A 20668-nucleotide genomic window follows, 5' to 3' on the forward strand; every position below is an offset into this window, starting at 1 on the left:
TAAATGGGCGCCTATATTTATCAGAACCTACCAGAAATTAGAAATCCAATTCTAGAAATAAAAATATACATGTAGATGAAGATTTTAAATGTTGGAAAATAGGAAGAATCATGTTAGATGGCTTTTTGATCTTTCATCTACAGTTTCTGCAAGGTTCAGGTGGGAAGTCAACCCACGTGAATTAGGGAAATCCAAACGACTATTTTTTCTGCACCTCTGACAAGGGGTAACAACGCCGGAAGATCCCGATGTACATTCGCTGGGATCGAACACGGAACACACTGTTTAGCGTACCCACGTCTTACTCACTGAGCAATAGTGACACCATTGGGAGATGTGGTGGGGGAGGGGGGGATTACTAGTTTTAGTCGCCAGTTTGACCTTTGGGAACATAAATAAAAGGAGGAAGACCAAGATTTATTTACCAATCACCTTCAAATGCCAATTCTGTTTTGGTTTTTTTCCGGCCCCAACCATTTCCATATTTTTTGTTGGATGGACATGGCTTTGCTTCAAAATTTGTATGAGGTGGAGAACTGAAATTTTAGGATACACAAACTTGAAGTAGCATATTAAAAACATGCTAATATCTGCCGTACATATCACCGTAACGTACCTGTTAACTCTGTTATTCTTCCGCCTCCCAACCTTGGATATTTACATCGCAGAAGAATCTTCTTCGATTCTATACCACGGAATCAACACAAATGAACCTGCAAAAAATAAAAAACAACAACAGAACTTTAGGGGCTTAGAGGAACTACCAATCGAGATGGTGACATTTTGTTGTTGTTTTAAAAGTTCATTTATCAACAAACTTAAATACATCAAAGCTTCACATTGATTCTAGCAACATTTTTATAAGATAGAATCAAATTAATGGCAAAAATGTTGACCCTTTTTATGTTATATGTTGTTTTGTAAACATGGTTGCACCTCAGGTCCATCGACCTTTTGTTCTAAACTTTAAGATTCTTTCATAATTTTGTCAAAATTAGAGATCTGCAAAAATATTTAAAGAGTTGAAAACAAGTTCCATTACAAATATTAAAAATATTTTCATGAATTGACCTTTTTTTTTTACCTTTTTGTAACAATGATCCATTTTACGGCCCGTGTCTCGCAAAATGACACCTATTTGCTATTTATGATAAAGTCTGAAGTGAAAGGCATTTATTTCTAGAAACCTTGGACCGTATACAAGCAGACAAACTACAAATTGGCTTTGCATTGAAAGTAATTGTAAGGCACTATAATGAAACTTGTATGCCTCCAAAAATTTAATTGTGGTCTAAATCCAAATACGTCATAAAAGTGACTTACCTCCCTTTACCTGCACTGTTCCGAGGACCGTACCGTCCCTGGTTTCGTTCCATCCAGGCTAATGAAATTGTGCAACTCTCCGACGTACTCGTGTTTAGAATTTCAAATGGCAGATATTGTTCAAGGTATTTTTAACATCCCGGTTAGTGAGCTAGACACAAACTCACTGAGTCACAGCGGCTCCATTATCACTTGGAGGGTCAAGTAATAGACATATTGTGTTAGACATGTCGGGTTGAATTCACCTGCACTACTGATCATTTAGCTGGCGATGTTTGGAAATCAAATGAAATGGGAAAATGTGTGTGGGAGGGGGGGGACTGCATAAATGGCAAGGAACTTGTTGACACCCTAATCGACATCGGGCCCTGCGAGAGAGAGAGAGGGGAGGGGGTGGTAACGTGCATTCGTCACACATATGATACGAGTTGGTTCACTAATTCGCTTGTACGTAGGGGTCTTTAGCATTGGGAGGACCCCGACGAAAGCCGACGAGGACCGGACAGGCGACTCTATTCCTGTTATGTACAAGGTTGGTGTCGAAACCATGCCACACAATGGCATACTTTATAAACTAGAGCGCACGCATGAGACCATTCGGCCGACTCCTGGGGATAAGGGAGGAGGGGTGTAAAGGTAACAATATTGTTTGTGATTTCGTATTCATTCCAATGCGAGTCAGGAGGCAGACTGCCAAATTCAGTATTTAAAGTTGACAGTATCTGATATGTGTTTTACCATATTTATGACCCAGGAACTTGGCGCCAACTGCTACTTTTCTTGTTATTCTTAGTGGCGACACTCTTCTAATAACAACAACACCTTCATACACAATCGCCATGAAATATGGTATACTTGTTCCTAGGATAATAATGATGTCACGATTCCAAGATGGTGGCGATGACGTCATGTCCCGCTTCTGGTCTTATAGCACGACTGTTAACAGAAAGTAAAGACCCATATTTGTTCACATTCCGGGTAAATTTTATTTCATCAATAAAAAAATCTGTTATTTATGTATAATGCTAACGATGAAGAAAATAATATTAAAATTATAACAAAATATGTCTATTTTAGCAGAATACTTAATGAGCCTATAAAACCGGCATTCTGTTATACATCCACACGATCATTGCTGGGCCTTAGATATAGGCCTTAAATACAGACCTTACATATAGGCCTTACATACAGGCCTTTATATATATATAGGCTATTCATGTCTAATTAACAACAATTTAAACTAGTACATTATCTAAAGTAGGCGCTTGTTTTACACCCTCTATGATTTGACGACCACGAACTATTCTCGGATGATCTCGTCTGAAAAGGTTACGTACGTGTATATTAAATATATATAATATATAACAAGCGCCTTTGATTTCTACAAACATTCAAAAGGTTCAAACAAAGATACGCATCAGCATTCTCAAGCATGGCCGCACAAACATTATTTATACTGAAAAATTATCAGTGAAATGGTTATAACTTTTAGGTTAACATTGGTTAGTGCTAAATGATAAGGCCAGCTCACTATTAAGTCACAGGTCACGAGATGTAAACAGGGCTTGCGCTAATCCCAACCCTAACCCTAACCTTGGACCTAGTCCTAAGGCTTACCCTAACCCTATTCTACAATCTCGTCAACAATCACGAGCTCTAGCCTTATTTACATCTCAGCGACCTTGACAAAAATTGAGCTGGCCTTAACAAATAGATTTAGCCGTTACCAATTACACATATACACAATCAAAGGTTTTTGTTTTCGATATTTTAAATGATGTAAGTTATCATAAAATACGATATCAATAGAATAACTTGCTGTTCTATAAATAGATCGTTATTGCCATTATAAACAAGCATATCGCAAAATTCTCTTCGCAATAAACGTTCATGAAATACCGAAAATAAACATTTCACCAAATTATCGAAGACACAGCGCATTTTGGTAAAACAAAATGTCGTTTTTTTGTATATCGATATCGGCGTTCCATAACACAATATTTCATTATTTTTTTTTATAACAAAAATATTAAAGTAAAAGTTTAATGTCTATATTTTTAAAGATATGATAAGTTTATAGAAGCTTTGTAAGATAAAAGTATGAACCATTGTTTAAATACACACAGTGAATCATGTTGTAATCGTCAATACTCATAAATACCATACTCAATAAACAACGGAAATGACGTACGTGATGTACAAAATATCGGTTTTAGCTGCTGAACCGAATAAATAATTTTAATATCCACTCTCTGGCCATTGCTATTCGGTTTAAAAAACACAGTTTATATGGGGTTTGTACACATATAGCACAACGTTTCAACAAGTATTCTCTTGACGTTACCAAGAATATTCAGTGATTGTTTTCCATACTGTTGTAATGTGCTCAATCTCTAAATGTCATTCAAGTTTCCTATTCAGTGTGTTTGACAGGATAGCGGTCAACATCGTGGGTTCTACTTCGTTGAAGACATGTATTCGCAACACGTATTCACGAACTGAACAGTGAGCTTTACATGGTATTCACGAACTGAACAGTGAGTTTTATATGGTATTCACGACCTGAACAATGGGCTTTATATGGTATACACATCTACACAGTGTGTTTTATATGGTATTCACGACTTAACATTGAAACAAACGTGTGAACAGTTTTATATGGTATTCACAAGTAGTATTGAATACAGGATACGATTCTGTTTTATAAGAGATTACGGTATTATAAGATATAAGCTGTATATGGTATTCACGACTAAACAGTTTTATAAGAGATTACGGTATTATAAGATTCTTTAATGGAAAGATATCTGATTACAATACACCGCGGTTGACAATCAAAATAATTCAAAACAGATCTGAATATCGTTTTGTTTGTAAGTTCCATGGCATCAACGTTCTACTGTTCTGCTCCAACTGGGCTAATGGCATCAACGCCCTAATGGGCTAAAGAAGAGCTACGAACGTAGGAACGGGTTTGTCGTCCCATCCCAACGACTAGAAAGTACTGTCATTATGTACTCAGCCGAATGAACATAGTAGAGCCCGTGGTGAATAACTACATGTAACTATTCTGAACTTGTTTTTATAGTAAGCGGGAAAAAGAAACTGTTAACCCATGGAGTGTGATCGATATTTGCTCTAGATTTCCGACTAGGTAATGGCACGGTAAGAATACCTAACAATTTTTGTTTTGTTTTACCTTAGGTTGTAATTAATTAAGTAAAAACAAAATGGCGAGATTAGATGGGCGTTTCTCAGATGTACATGTCTTTATTCAATAGACTATTTTATTGATGTACTCCGTCCAACATGTCGAGAGAGAGAGAGAGAAATGGGGTTTAACGTCCACTCGACACAAACTAGGTCATTTCGGGACTAACATATGGTTTAATTTTATTTCCAAAATTCGCTTGCGCGTAGGGGTCTTTAGCAGTGGGAGGAAACCGGAGGACCCGGAGAAAATCCACGAGGTTGGACAGGCGCCCCTACTTCTTGCCACGTACAACCGGGGACTCGAAACCACGCCAGTCGACTCAATGACAGACTTTATGATACAGCGCGCGCACGCTAACCATTCAGCCATCCACCTCCCACCCCCAACATGTCGAATCACGCATGTTTATAGAGATAAAAAGTTGTATAAAATATTGCATACAGAGATTAAAAGTAATTTGAATATTATAAAAACTACATAAATAGAGATTGTATAATCAGATCTTTAATAAACTTTAATAATTTTTGATCACTGTGACTTTCAGGCGTTGTCTTATGAATTGCCAAAAACCAAATCAATCAAAACGAACCTAAATGTTTAAGCCCCCATCACACCAAAGCACGGCATTGCGAGTCGCGTTGTAAAGCTGGTGAAGGTCTTGCTGAGGGAGTGTTCGGGTCTTGTTCGATTGTATCGACATCGTGCAGTTACTGAGTCTGTGGGTTCCGGAGACTGTTTTAACTCATTTTATCAAAATTGTACCGCGATTATACGCGACCTGCTAGAAATTATGAGTCCCCTTGGATCGCCACACCTTTTTGATGTGAACCATACCGAGTTTTGGTCTGATGGGGGCTTAAAATAACCATTCGATAAAACTACACAAAGTAACAAAATGTTTATAATTAAACCACAATATTAACATTAAATCCTGGGTTCAAATATCAATACTGTAAGCTGTTATGGGTGGTAACATTGACTTGTCAAGCGGTAAACATTTTAAAGATACATTATGTAAGATTTAGATAAAGAACTCACCGTTCTTGTTATAATAGTTCAACAATAGATTAATATATTGAAAACTTCATTCAAATTAATTTTTTCTAGTCGAGGTTATGACTCGACTGTGCATCCAATCGTTACATATATAAATCTCGTGGGAGTTTAAATCCATTTAAATCTCAGCCATCTGATGATCTAGAGAGTTGATTATAGGCTTGCCGTGTTAATAAATGTCTTAATAATAATAGTTTATATAACATTTGATACCAAAACAAAGACCTGCAATAGGTAAATTTAGTTTTTACATAATGCATATTTAACAGTTTTCTTACATATTTATAACAGCGACTCGCTCTGTATTTCGAATTAAAACGATTTGATATCTTAATTAAGAATACGACGAACTATAATTCGTTGTTACGTCATGTGGTTGATATATTACTGTTAGCTTACATATTAATATCAACCATCTTTATTTCGCACTGTAACGATTCACTAATACAACAATCTTTAGTACCGTCCAAATATTTCAACACATGCAATCTGATTAAAACACAGATCATATTTCGTTTCGTTTTTTATAGTTTAAAATTTCGTTTTACTTGTCTTTAGCCAAGAGTTTAGCCAATGAAACGGTCTGTTACGGCGAGTTCTTGGCGTGCGGTGTGGAACTGTGGGTAATCCACTAGAAAAATAAACGCCGATTGGTTAATCAAATGTATGACGTCATAGGGCCAAAGGCCACTCGCATGACCCCTGACACGACCTCCCGCTACAACCGGTCAGATCTTCATGTAGTGTAGGCCGTCGAGAGGATAAAAGAAAACGAAACGAAACATAGATCTGTATTTTAATCAGATTGTTAGACAAATTAAATTTGTTCAACACCTGTTTCAGGTATATTTGATATATATATAAATAATTATATATTATATTATTATGCCAGGTGTAAATAAGGTATATAATTAGCAGAGGTAAGGAAGCCTACAATAATATAATATATATTACATACATAAACTCATACCTGTCGTAATACAATCCTGTATTATATATAAATTATTATAACAATCGACAATAAGATAGTTATTGTTATATGACATGGAGAACACTATTTCTTATCCGCAGTGAACGATTTATCTATAGGCCTGGCAGGCCGAGGCCTAGGGCCGTAAGATCTGGGGGAGGGGGGACAGAGCCGGATTTATCTTTAAGCTTGGCAGGCTGAGGCCTGGGGCCGTAAGATCTGGCGGGGTGGTGGCGGTGCCGGATTTATCTTTAGGCTTGACTGCCTGAGGCCTGGGGTCTAGAGAACCAACACCGTTGGGTCCTAGTAAAACATGACCATTGGGTCCTAGTGAAACATCACCGTTGGGTCCTAGCAAAAACGGCAAAGGGTCTAACCGGATTAGAAACAGTGTAACCGGATTAGAAATAGTGTCATCTCATTATCTAGCTAGAATATACATTGTATTATTCAGAGAGAGAAATTATCAAATTTTCAAAGAGGGCGAAATAAACTGATTATCTGAATTTTGGTCAATATACCTTAATCTTGTAGGATTCCCGAAATCTTCATGGCAAATATTTTACCTTAATGTAAATGACACAGTTTAATAGTCTGTTAAATAGACGCGATTACTGTATAGACAACATGACCTTAATAACTCATAAGTCTACATAATCTTAGATTTCAATTTCACCACATGACCTGAATAACTCATAATTCTACATAATATTAGTATTCAATTTCACCAAAATATCATTATCTCGATTCCCCTGTTCTTTAGTTTCCAGCTTAATCAAACAGAGATAAAATATCGAGTAATCAACATGACTTCAATATTGACAAGTAAATCAAACCCCTTGATGTCTCCGTGTCTGTTTTCCCTGCGAGATAACCAAATTAAAACGTCGACATGAAAACGACTAATGTTCACGTATTTGTTATATAATATTACATTGTCAAAGCTTACAATCTTCCTCTGTTCCCTTAACACAAAAGTTTAAAATAAATGTTGTTTTTTTTTTCTCGGAGATAAACACACTAAAACTACGATATAAATACAAATAGTTTTTAAGCATCTTTCTTTCGGCTCAATTATCCTGATAACACACAATTTAAAAAAAATAGCTGGGCCGTCTCAACAAGATACACTCACTAAAACCTCGAAATAAAGACAAATATTACTTTGTCGAAGTTTTCAGACTTCTTTTTGTTGTGATTTACTTTTCGTGATAATAATATCCATTAACAAGTTTAAAATAAAGATGAATATCCGTGTAAAGTTAATCACAAGGCGTTCACGTGGACGATAGTTGAGGAATTATACACATGTACAAAAAGGCATTAGATATTAATTTCTTATAATACACATTTATTCACAGTATGAGTCCGATACGTCTCATTATTATAGGCTAATAGTTTATTCCAAGCCTTAGGCTAATAGTTTATTCCCAACCTCATTATGGGCTGATAGTTCATTCCAAGCTTCATTATTAGGCTGATAGTTTATTCCAAGCCTTATTATTAGGCTAATAGTTTATTCCTAGCCTCATTATTAGGCTAATAGTTCATTCTCCGTCGTGTTAATAGTCCGATTGATCCACGTCACAGTAAAGAGTCCAGATACAGAAATGAGCACTGCACGATTTTATGGGTAATATCCCAATGATTGTTCAAAATTCGTTCCTACTGGCGGCATGTATTGCTGATGCTCTCCTCGGTAGTTGTCGCCAAACATATTGGCGATTTCTGCATCTTTCTTTCGGTTGTTGTGTTCGGGGTTTTCTGGCGTCACTCCGTGTGGTAGGTTTGGTTGGCGACCACCGCTGCCACCCATTTCGTAAGACGACTGAGATTTGTTGCTTCCTGACCACCTATTCGGAGACTCTTGCGATCTGTCACCGCGTTCATACATTTGAGGCATACTGTATCGGTTTGGATTTGACTTCGGATCTTCTCTTGGATCTCCTCTAGGATCACCTCTGGGGTCGCCCCTGGGATCACCTCTGGGATCAACTCTAGGGTCTCCTCTGGGATCACCTCTTGGATCACCTCTGGGGTCGATCCTTGGATCTAGTCTGTCGTTGTTGCGATATTGTTCAATATACCTCCTGTCATCAGGTCCATCGTAATCGTAATCATGCCGACCGTACTCCTGGCCGTAAGGGACACGTTCAAGTCTTGGTGACTCACGACTGCTTCTCAAGTCTTCGTTGGCCCAGTTTTTACGTATATTTTGATCATACAAGTCTCTGTCACGAGGCGTGGATCTGACTTGTTGTTGATATTTAATATCCGATTCGTCGGAAATCATTTTATCAAACTTTTGAAGAACGTTGTCGTACTCGGGGGTATCCTCCGAACCTTCCGAAGAGAACGTTTTGTCATGATTCACCCCCTTCTCGTGTCCTGGAGACCTGGGTTTCAACTTAACACCCTGTATATTAAAATTAGTGGGAAGAACTTTAATCCCAGCAACCAGATGCGGGGGTACCTTAGCGACGGGTTTTTGGGGCATATTCTCTTCATCTCCCTTGCTGTTTCTTTCTCCACGCCGACCTTCCAGATTAGAAGCTGAAAATACTGGACCCCCGTTGTTAGGAGGTGGTCCAGCAAATCGAGGACTGTAAGGATTGCCCCTTGGGTCTTCCCGTGGGGGAGGTTGACTGTACATGCCACCAGGAAATCTACTATTTGGCGACATTGGGCGTGGACTAGCTGGTTTGTCGGCTACAGGTGGAGGTACCTTTGGATGCAAATGTGGGCTTCCTCGATAGGGTCTCTCGTCATATCGTCCTCGATCAGAATCTCCCAGGCCTCGTCCTCCAGAGTATCGACCTTCATTGCTATCCCCTGACCTTTCTCTAGAATGCGATATCTCTTGTCGTTCGTATTCCTGCCGACGGTATTCGGGTTCTGGATTTTTACCCCGGTCTTCGCTTGAAAACTGCCGGTGCACACTCCTCCACGCGTTATCAATGGGCGAGGAGTCATAATCCCAATCGTTAACCTTCTTATCTCCTGGTCGCTCATCACGTCTCTCATCTCTTCGGTCATCGCGCCGGTCATCCCACCGGTCATCGCGTCGGTCATCCCACCGGTCATCGCGTCGGTCATCACGCCGGTCATCGCGTCGATCATCGACTCGATCATCAGGTAGTTTACTATCAAAGGCAGGATTATCATCACGCGGACGGAAAAAATCATCTTTCAATTCCATTTGATTCCCTCTATAGATGGCGTAATCACCATATTCGGTTCTTATTATATCACTTTTTTGTCCACGATTAAAATTCGTTTCCGTTTGTCGGAAATCGGTTATTTCCGGAAGATTACCACCACTTGCTTGTAATCCAGCGAGAAGGGTAGAAATATGGCGAACATCTTCAATATTTTCAAACACAAACAGGTGACAATCCAGCGCTTTGATGCCTTTTGGTCGACGTAGTACACATGTTAATAAAGGTGGATGTTGCGCCTGCGCTAAAAACTGTATATTTTTGTCCAATACAAAGGCACTTTTTTGATCTTTCGGGGTCAATTTGACGTCGTCGATTGGTAAAAACATTGCGTATGGTTTCTTTTCATTTGTTCGCACCATTTGAAAACGAAGTCCTTCAAAATAGATCATAGAGTTAATATCAAAAAACACTTCAGCACCTCGTGGACCATCAATAAATGTGAATAACAGTCCACCACGTATTATTCGTAAATGAACCTTCTTGATATTGGCGTCTCCCCCTTGCTTGAGACATTTAACATACAGGTCTTTCACCGGGGGTTGAAGAATGCCTAATGCTGTTGGTGGTTTGGAGATGGTCGCAAAGCCGAAATAATCGGCTTTAAAGGAATATCCGTCGTTCATGTTGGTTTGGTGGTCTTCATCTATTACACCCTGGTATCTGGGTAGATGATCTTCATGATCTGAAACAAGAAAACCATAAGTTAAGACAATGTTCACAATCTTTCTCGAGGAGGGGACACACGGACACAAAGTTCACAATCTGTCTCGTGGAGGGGACACACGGACACAACTTTGACAATCTGTCTCGTGGAGGGGACACACGGACACAAAGTTCATAATCTGTCTCGTGGAGGGGACACACGGACACATTCTTGAGCTTTTGTTACTTCACAAAAATATTGTTTAAACACTGTCAAAGAAATACCGTGGCCCTGCGATGCTACAAAACCCAAACGTCTCGCCAACACAACAGCATATGTGATACACCTGTTTTAACCTTCAATTCATAAGGAGCTAAGTGGATAAGACGCTGGTTCGCTATCTGGAGGTCGGGTGTTCGATCCCTGCTGCATTGGGCGAGAAAATTCATCGGAATTTTCCGACGTGGTTTCCCCTTGTCAGTGAAAAAGGACGGAGGGCCTGACAAGGACAGCTGTCTAGTCCTTTGAATGATACGAAAAACCGAGGTCCTGTGTAGGAATGGGGGCCTGACAAGGACAGCTGTCTAATCGTTCGGATGGGACGAAAAACCGAGGCCCCGTGTATACATTGGCGTGCAAGTAAAACATCCCTTGGCAGTTGGAATTCGATATAAAAGTAGGCCGTAGCGCCGCTGCCCGGGCAAAACATTACTTATAGCACACTGTATGGCATATGACCGTCATCATTAGCCCAGTCGGTGCAGAACAGTAGGACGTTAAACTCCATTTTATTTCATTTTCTGGGTGAACTTTCTCGGCCAATGCAGGGATCGAACACCCGACGTCCAGGCTAGCGAGCCAGCGTCTTACCCACTTAGCCACCGTGACCCCTATAGGACGTTAAACCCAATATCGGTTCATTTAATTTTCTCTAATACTAATTACCATCTGATTCGAAAACGGATGTCACTTATAGACGCTTTAAGAGACGGTGATATTTTGCCTTTTCTTAGTCTGGCTCGACCAGTAAATAAATAGCTTTATTATTATAATTCTTTCAAAGTTGGTTGAAAATCTCTAATGAATATATTCCGGTTTTTATTCCGTGGATATTGTCAGGGGATCACTAAATAATGAAAAAAAAAACCCATCTCAGACAAGAGTACTTTGTTTAAAGACAGAATTCCTCGTCACAGAACAATAGAATCATCCAGACAAATTGAAACACTTATACAAATTACTCTCTAATTGGACATTTTATAGCACAACACAAATTAAAATGTATTTATTCCTTTTCGATATAGATACCACGGGTTAGAAGACTTAATTTATAATTCAGGATACAAAATAACCGAGTTATCACCGGTATAGATAAAATAGCCGATTGAGTAATCACGGAAAAGACAGAGAATGCCTAGTAGTTTCAGACATTTACTGTTCATCGAATTCCAACTACCCGGGCTTCCTTCACGTGCACATCTTCTACACGACTAGTCAAGGAACAATCACACCTCGGGAGAGAGGGAGAGAGAGAGAGAGGGGGGGGGGGAGTTTAATGTACACACAGAACAAACTGTTATATCGAGACTAACACACCGGTTAATTTTATTTCAATTCTTCGCTTGCGCGTGTGGATTTTTAGCAGTTGGAGGAAACCGTGGAACCCAGAGGAAACCCACGAGGTTGGACATGCGAGGATATGTTTAAATAAAACTTTTTAATTCTGTGTACAAGTATTAGAGGCTCCTTTTCTATCAATTCTAGGGGTTGGATGGCCGGATGGTTAGCACGTGCGCGCTGTATTATAAGGCCTGTCATTGAGTCAACTGGCGTGGTTTCGATTCCCCGGTTGTACGTGACAAGGAGTAGGGTCGCCTGTCCAACCTCGTGGGTTTTCTCCTGGTCCTCCGGTTTGCTCCCACTGCTAAAGACCCCTACGCGCAAGCGAATTATTGAAATAAAACTAAACCATACGTTAGTCCCAACCCCATTTCTCTCTATAAACCCTGGTTAGATTTAGCTGTGAGTACTGCATAATTATCTCACCAAGCTGTTGTTAGAGATAGAAAAGTAAGAAATAGGGTTTAACGTCCTACTGTTCTGCTCCTACTGGGCTAATAAAGACGGTGTTGAGCGATAAACTGGTAAATTATCTAAGAAAGCTGGTGTTTGAAGTGTTTTGTTCTCTCTCCCAGCATGTCGGTGCATATACCATTAGCTGTTTAATACCACTAGGTTGTAATGACATTTAAATACTATCAGGCGATATTTTCCAATTTGTTCTCGTGCCATTCTCGTGCCATTCTTAATCAATATGAAACTAATTAAAATCAAATATTCACCTCACGGAATCATGGCAAAATTTCTACTTTATAAAAACTGTCAAAAGAATGTTATGAAAACTGAATTCCTTGCCACGAAAACATCGATTGATGGCATCATGAAAATAGTAGGTATTCAAAATGTAAATGTCGACTTAATGAGAATATGTACAAATCAATATTATTTATTTGACTTGCCATATTTTGCAATAAACTAATCGATATGGTATTGCTATTATTATATCATTACTCATAGATTTAACTAGATTTATTGTAGAAATATTGCACATTAAGAATCACTTTGTCTGTAGCCAGATCTCACCAGTAGAAATGAAATGAAATGAAATGGGGTTTTACGTCTTACTGTTCTGCTCCGAACTGGGCTAATGAAGACGGGCATACGCCATACAGTGTGCTATGAGGGACATTTTGTCCGGACAGCGACACTACGGCCTACTCTTATATCGAATTCCACCTGTCAAGGGATCTTTTACGTGCACGCCAATGTGTACACGGGATCTCGGTTTTTCGTCCCATCCAAACGACTAGACATCTGTCCTTGTCAGGCCCTCCGTCCATATCTCAAGTAGCGTCATATGATTATGACAAACTGGACAAACCGGGCAACTGATCTGATACGTGCGGTGGGTTGGGTAGCTGAGTGGTTAGCGCGTGCGCGTTGTATCATAAGGTCTGCCAATGACTGTCATTCGGTCAACTGGCATGGTTTCGAATAACCGGTTGTACGTGACAAGGAGTAGGGTAGTCTTTCCAACCTCGTGGGTTTTCTCCGGGTTCTCTGGTTTCCTTCCATTGCTAACGACCCATATGTGCAAGTGAATTATTGAAATAAAACTGAATCATATGTTAGTCCCGAAATGACCCACTTTGTGTCGTGTGGACGTTAAACCCCATTTCTCTCTCTTTTACGTGCACACAGGATTAGACGTCGTTCTGTCCTCTGTCATGACAAGAGGAAATCCAGAAGAAGTTTACTGAACCCTTGATATCATCTCCTGGTTAGCGACCGCATTACTTACTGAAGCCCCACGGTTCCACGAACGTTTACCAAATAGACGATAGCTTCCTCTCGCACCAGTGATTATACAATTATATCTCGGTAGGGGGTTATTCGACAGAACATCCTCCAAGGGTATTAAAGGAAATTACTGACTCGAGTTTATAATTATTGTCGATACGGTTATCAATAGGACTCGTGCAATGTCATTTAAACAAAACTCATAAGCTTACTTCTCTGGCATCATCAACTGACAACACAATTCTTGCAAAAATACTAGAGAAATTTAAACCCAATGAAATTGTATTTTAACGTCCTACTTTTCTGCAGGAACTCGGCGTTTCCGCTTACTCTGAATTTGAACTGCCGAGGACTGAGGAGTGAGGGATGTTATTGCATCAAAACTAAAATATGTTGACGGCTATAATATATATCAGCTCTAATTTCCATATCAGAATGTTTGATAAAAAACAAACATTTGTCTACTACTACAGAAAGCACGTGACTAACACCAGCGATAAACCTGAGCCTACAACTAATAAGGAAATATTTTAGCGTAGGCCTATAATAAACTACTCCAATTAATCATACTCTTGACACTAAAATTAATATTTTGTTTTATCTTTTCTTGTAGCAAGTACTGACACATGAATTGTAAATCGGGGGGGGGGGTGGCATCTTAGACTTACAATCCCCAGAAACAAATTTGTTCATTCCTGTACAGTGAATCATACACACAGGGTAAATTAGATCCCAGTTAAGGGTTAGGGTTAGGGTTAGTATTCTCCCAAATACTCATTTATATAGAGCGGCCATTGTGGACTCCGGAAATTCCCGAAACCCCCTTTTCCGGCCTATAATTAGCATCTCCCAATAAACAATGGTGCTTCTGTGCTTTTCAGGTACTGGATTCGTCCTTCAGAGAACCAATAACAAAAGGAACGAACAAACAGAAGTAAAGATGAAATCCACTACCATACCGGACTAGAAGAAGAAATGGACGGAAGAATGGCCCAGGCCACACACTCGTTTTTAATCCTTTTTCCCTAATCACCTTGTAAATAATATCACTATGTGCATATAACATGTACTTGTCTGCGATATCACCTTGGTGGAAGCGAACGTAAAATAAAGCCATTTCACACACAAACACTGGTATAGAAGTAGCCTACCGAAAGTGAAACAAATAGTTAACATTATCTGTCCATTGGACGATATTTGTCGAAAGTAAATTGTCAATTGCGACTACCAGACAAGTAATAAAAACGAAAATCAATTGCTATAATACAAAGTTGAGGTCAGTGCCATGCCGTTCGACTGCCAACAGGTGCAAGATCTGACCGAGTTGTTATATTGAGAAGTACACACTCAATAAGACTGAGAACTATTCCTTAGGACTAGGAGAGATGTTATACGGACATGTGATCAGAGGTATAGATTGACCTTATCGCCCAAGGTGACCCGTATTGATATACATACATAGATACACAATATAGGTTAATGTTCTACCATTCCATGGCAAGATGTATAGAAATATACTAAGAATAACAGGAATTACAGACATTACAAAATCTGGGAGTACACATGATGTTAAACGATGAATTGAGGCTGGAGAATTTAAACACACTTCATTTCTTGGTATCAACAATTGAATTATGGTTTTAATTTTATTTCAATAATTCGCTTGCGCGTAGGGGTCTTTAGCAGTGGGGGGAAACCGGAGGACCCGGTGAAAACCCACGAGGTTGGACAGGCGACCCTACTCCTTGTCACGTACAACCGGGGAATCAACACCACGCCAGTTGACTCAATGACAGATTTTATGATACAGCGCGCACACGCTAACTATTCAGTCATCCCCCCACCGGACAATGTGAATCCACGCTGGTAAATTCCGGAAACCTTTCTCGGCCGACATATTTCGGGAGTAACGCACTTCAGTGCTATGCATCAATAGAATCTTTGATGTCTTGTGTGTGGCTTCACGTCGCTAACAATTATTGTTAATATTATTCAGATATTAAGTTGCAAGATGTTAGTATAAGATAAGTATTATATTTTAACACTACATGTATATAAACAGCCGATATACACCACGGATCATGTAGAACATTTACAACTATCATATGACATTTAATATATTTCATATGTCTATATGAACAACCTTAATCTCAGATAAGCGTATAAATCATACCTTGCCCTTCAATAACCTGAAATAACCTGAATCTCAGGTAACTTAATAAATCATTCCTTGCCCTTCAATACCTTGATATGTATGATTACGTATTTCTTAATCTCCTACGAAGGAGAGGTTAAAAACTGTGTTTTAATTTAGCGGTGATATGTGCAACATCGCTTGGATATCTAATATAACTTTTATAACTGTAATTTACAATTGTGTGCATTCAGACTTCTAGTTTAGCTAACTTTATTATTATATACTCATACTTCACGTTTATTACGTCATCTACTAATGCTTATTACGTCATCGGGTGAGTTTGATAGGCCATTAACATGTAATAATATATGGTAACATCAATAGAAATGATAATGGACTACATAACCCATATCATATAAGATAATATTTCTTCATATATAAACTTATATAATCATTGGTTTGGTTAGAAGTACAATATTCTACTCAATTAATATGAGTACAGTATTCACAGGGGTATGGCTACATGCGGGTTCTAGAAATGGTTAATTTTGGCCATTCTAACACCTCCCGAACCCCAACCTTAAAGAACTCACACTTCAAAATAATCGTCTTCTACATTATCTATATCATTTAGTTTATTCCACATTTGTCGAGTCAGCATTAGTCCATATCATAGTAACCGAGTAAGAACTATTTAGTCATTTAGTTTATACCATAGTAGCCGAGTCAGCATTATTTAGTCATGTAGTTCATACCATAGTAGCCGAGTCAGCATTATTTAGTCATGTAGTTCATACCATAGTAGCCGAGTCAGCATTATTTAGTCATTTAGTTTATACCATAGTAGCCGAGTCATTATTATTTAGTCATGTAGTTTATACCATAGTAGCCGAGTCAGCATTATTTAATCATTTAGTTTATACCATAGTAGTCGAGTCAGCATTATTTAGTTAAAAACCTATAAAAACTATTGACCAGGTTGTGGAATGTTTACTGATAATACGTTTCATCATTAATCTGTCATCTGAGTTAATTTAATTATACTCTTAATTTACGGTCAACATTAATGGTTACTTCGATCAATCGCTAGTGTTGTCCTTTCTACTGACTCATTGCGAGCTATATTGGTCTCTCAACGATTTATCTAAACGGTTTAGCTTGTAGTCAAAGAGATGGAGCGAGATGGTTAAATCGATTCATGCTGTATTTAATCAATCGGATATGGCTGGTCTAGACCTTAAACGTCATCGATATTTCATATAGAGACCAATATGAACTGATCATACACAATTATCGCATATCTTCTTGTCGTTAAATGGCGCGTATTAACATGATAATTAGTAGAGGTACCATGTTTTATTGGAATATACGTAGTCGATATTAAAACAATGGAATATAGATATACGTCCATGATAAAATATAGCTTAGTATGAATTATTAACTTGTCTGGAGTTTGTGCAAATTTATGTAACGGACGCCATTTGAAGATAACAATAGGCTTCCCTCTAGACAGCTGGAATAATTGTATACTAATTTATAGATCGTTGAACAATCACAGACAGAACCTCTCTCTCTCTCTCTCTCCCTCCCTCTCTCTCTCTCTCTATCTCTCTCTCTCTTATAAACAATATTTATTCACGGAAACCAGATTGGAGAACAGACAGAAGCCTATAGACCCCCTCTCCAAAAAAGTACAATTAAAAGATATTCAAAAAAAAGTAAAGTAGAGGAACGATTAAATTATAAAATGGCTATATACACTATATACACGATATGTACAAACCACAATCAGAATGTTTAGATTTCATACATTTTCATACGGAATTTTCAAAATCTTTGGGAGATGTCGAGGAAGTTATGTACTAGAGAAAGAATTTCTTCAGAAATGTTCCTGTTTTCAGAAAGTTCCGAATAATAAATTCTGAGAATTTTGATGGAAGGTTTGATATTGTCGCAAATCGTGGTCACTAAGCGTAAGGCAGGAGATTCTGGTGAATGACATTAACAAACTAGATAATTCTATTACTAAACATAAGAGAGACCCAGACTGTAGAGGTGGGGCTATATACCATCAATAGACTGTTTAACACAATTGGTTGTAGGACTTCCGATATAATATAAAATCAAAAGGTCATAATATAATATATAGACTGAACAACCTACAAACAATAACAAGTATGTTATTATACCACACGGTAACAATATACTACTCGTAAACAACAACTATAGATTAACTATATATAAGTATATGGTATAGATTAACACAGAGAGAGAGAGAGAGAGAGAGAGAGAGAGAGAGAGGGAGGGTTTGACGGCCATACGACACAAATTAGGTCATTACGGGACTAACATATGGTTTAATTTTATTTCAATAGCTATGGGAGGAAACCAGAGGACCCGGAGAGAGAGAGAGATAGAGAGAGAGATCTTACTTCTCTGTATCAACTATAATTTAACAAATCAATAGCCAGTACAACCGGATCATACTGAAACGACTTTGGTATTTAATGTTATACATGTATACATACATCAACCATCTTAAATAAGCTTTGTACTAAAATGTGTCTGGCGTTTTACTGGCTTCAAATGTTATATAAACTACTATTTAGACATTTATTGAATTGACAAGCCCATAACGAACACTCGGTGGTTTAGATATTGAGTGGATTAGAAGATGCTCGTCATTTTTTGTCCTCTATAACATGGCATATATCATAGAATATCATACAATGTATCTATAAAGCAAACCACGTTATACTAGGGTTCTATATTGCATTTCCTGATAGTCGCCCTGGTAGCTGTTCGAACAATACTAACACCCGCGTTATACTGAAATAAACCCTAAAGTACATCGCGTTATAGCGAGGTCTTAGTGCAGGAATGAGCCACGTCTTAATAAATTGACAGGCCGTGTGTTGATATAGGTCCTAAGGACTGGATGTTGCGAATCATGTAGTAACCCAAGTTACACTGAAATCCCATTTAAAGTACATCGCGTTATAGTGAGATCTTATTGTATGTATTGGCCACATTAAAACAACCTGTTAGACCTTTGATATTTGACGCGTATTTTTGTACGACATCAACTAATAAAGTTCGTTTTATAAGTTGCCATCTGGGGACCCAGGAAACATTACCATTTGATTCCAGTATGTAAATATATCGTACGGGAGCCAGTCAGAACAATCTGACATTAACAACACAACCATTCCGACAATCACAAAAGATGGAAAGTTCGGTCAGAATACCCCCCAAGCACATAATATTACGGCGTAAAATACGGTCAGTTAATGAAATCGATTAAGGCCGCTGTCACTAGCAGACGTAGATTAATAATATCAGAAAATTTTAGAGCAAGATACAAGTCCAGATTGTTCTAGGTTCGTCAAGAGGAGATGGTAAAAACTTAACGCTAATTGAATTACCAACACAGAGAGAGACTGCAAGCTCAGACGGAAGGTTAAACGCCAGAGAATCAATCGACTTTTAAACAGGAAGGCAAGTAATGAGCACATCTGCTATATATAAGATAAAATCGTCCAATAACTGAGAGTTCACGTTAAATTGTTTAATGGAGGGACGACTGATTTACTGGTTTTACTGGTCTATTTGGGGATTTAATCAAGTAAAAGGGTTTGATAACAGAAATACAAATAGAACGGGCATATCAAAATGTAACTCCATCTTTGTTTTAAGAGATTGCGAGGGGGGTGGGGGCGTAACGTCCACTCGACACTAGCTAGGTAATTTCGGGACTAACATATGGTTCACTTGTCTTTCAATAATTCGCTTTCGCGTAGGGGTTTTCAGTAATTAGAAGAATACAGAGTACCCGGAGAAAACCCACGAGGTTGGACAGGCGACCCTACTTCTTGTCACGTACAAGTGGGGAATTGAAACCGCCCCAGTTGACTCAATGACAGGCCTTATGATACAGCGCGCACGCGTTAAGTCATTCGGCCACTCGATCCCCTTGTTTGTACAGCCAAAAGAGACAGGGTCGACTTTAAGCCAATTCGACTTGGAAGTGCCCAAAGAATAAACATTGAATCCTGAAGTTCAATTATTTCAGCTTGTCCGTAACCAAGACAATTATAAAAATACATAAAACTAACACGTTTCACCGATGGCCGGTCATGTTTTCTCAACCGTATGTAATAGGAAACCGAGGTTTCTGCATCACGACTCTAAATTTAATTACAGCGAGTTATTTCTGCCTTTCAAACTGGAAGGAAAATTTAACACCCAATTAGACGAGAGAGGAAATAAGACAAACTCACACAGATAACAGAGTGTTCTAGAATATCGTCTATATGACATACGAGATTTAATGATTTATATACCGTTTAAAATATTGTTCGATTCGACAAAAGATGAAACAGAAATTAACTTTTTTCAGCATAATAATTTGTAGGCACACTCGTTGGACAATTTTCATGTATATGCTTATGTGTGCTTCCGGTGAACGGATGGGTGTGTGTGTGTGGGGGGGGGGGGGTAGGTACTGCTGACATGTACGCTAATGTATCCAAGTGACATTTATATATTTCTCTTTAACACACCTTGTTAAACTTGTCTACTGATGTCAACCTATCCTGATGTAAACCGTGTCTACTGTCCTCAACCTATCCTAGTGTCTGATGTAAACCTATCCTAATGTCAACCTTGTCTACTGTCAACCTATCTTAATGTCAACCTAGTCTACTGTCAGCCTTGTCTAATGGCATTCTAGTCCTCTGTCAAC

General features: G+C 38.6%; 1 protein-coding gene across 5 annotated transcripts in view; it reads right to left on the reverse strand.

Annotated features, from left to right (window-relative positions):
• Window positions 1–2285: 2285 nt before the first annotated feature.
• LOC126823232 (uncharacterized) overlaps window positions 2286–20668 on the reverse strand; it is an 85629-nt gene continuing 67246 nt past the window's right edge. For all 5 annotated transcript variants that reach the window (XM_050551923.2, XM_050551921.2, XM_050551926.2 and 2 more), the window contains one exon: window positions 2286–10466. In XM_050551923.2, coding sequence (XP_050407880.1) covers window positions 8191–10466 — 2276 coding nt within the window. In that variant the 3' untranslated portion in view covers window positions 2286–8190. The remainder of the gene's footprint in view (window positions 10467–20668) is intronic.

This window comes from Patella vulgata, chromosome 6, assembly GCF_932274485.2.
Source record: "Patella vulgata chromosome 6, xgPatVulg1.2, whole genome shotgun sequence".
NCBI lineage: Eukaryota > Metazoa > Mollusca > Gastropoda > Patellidae > Patella > Patella vulgata.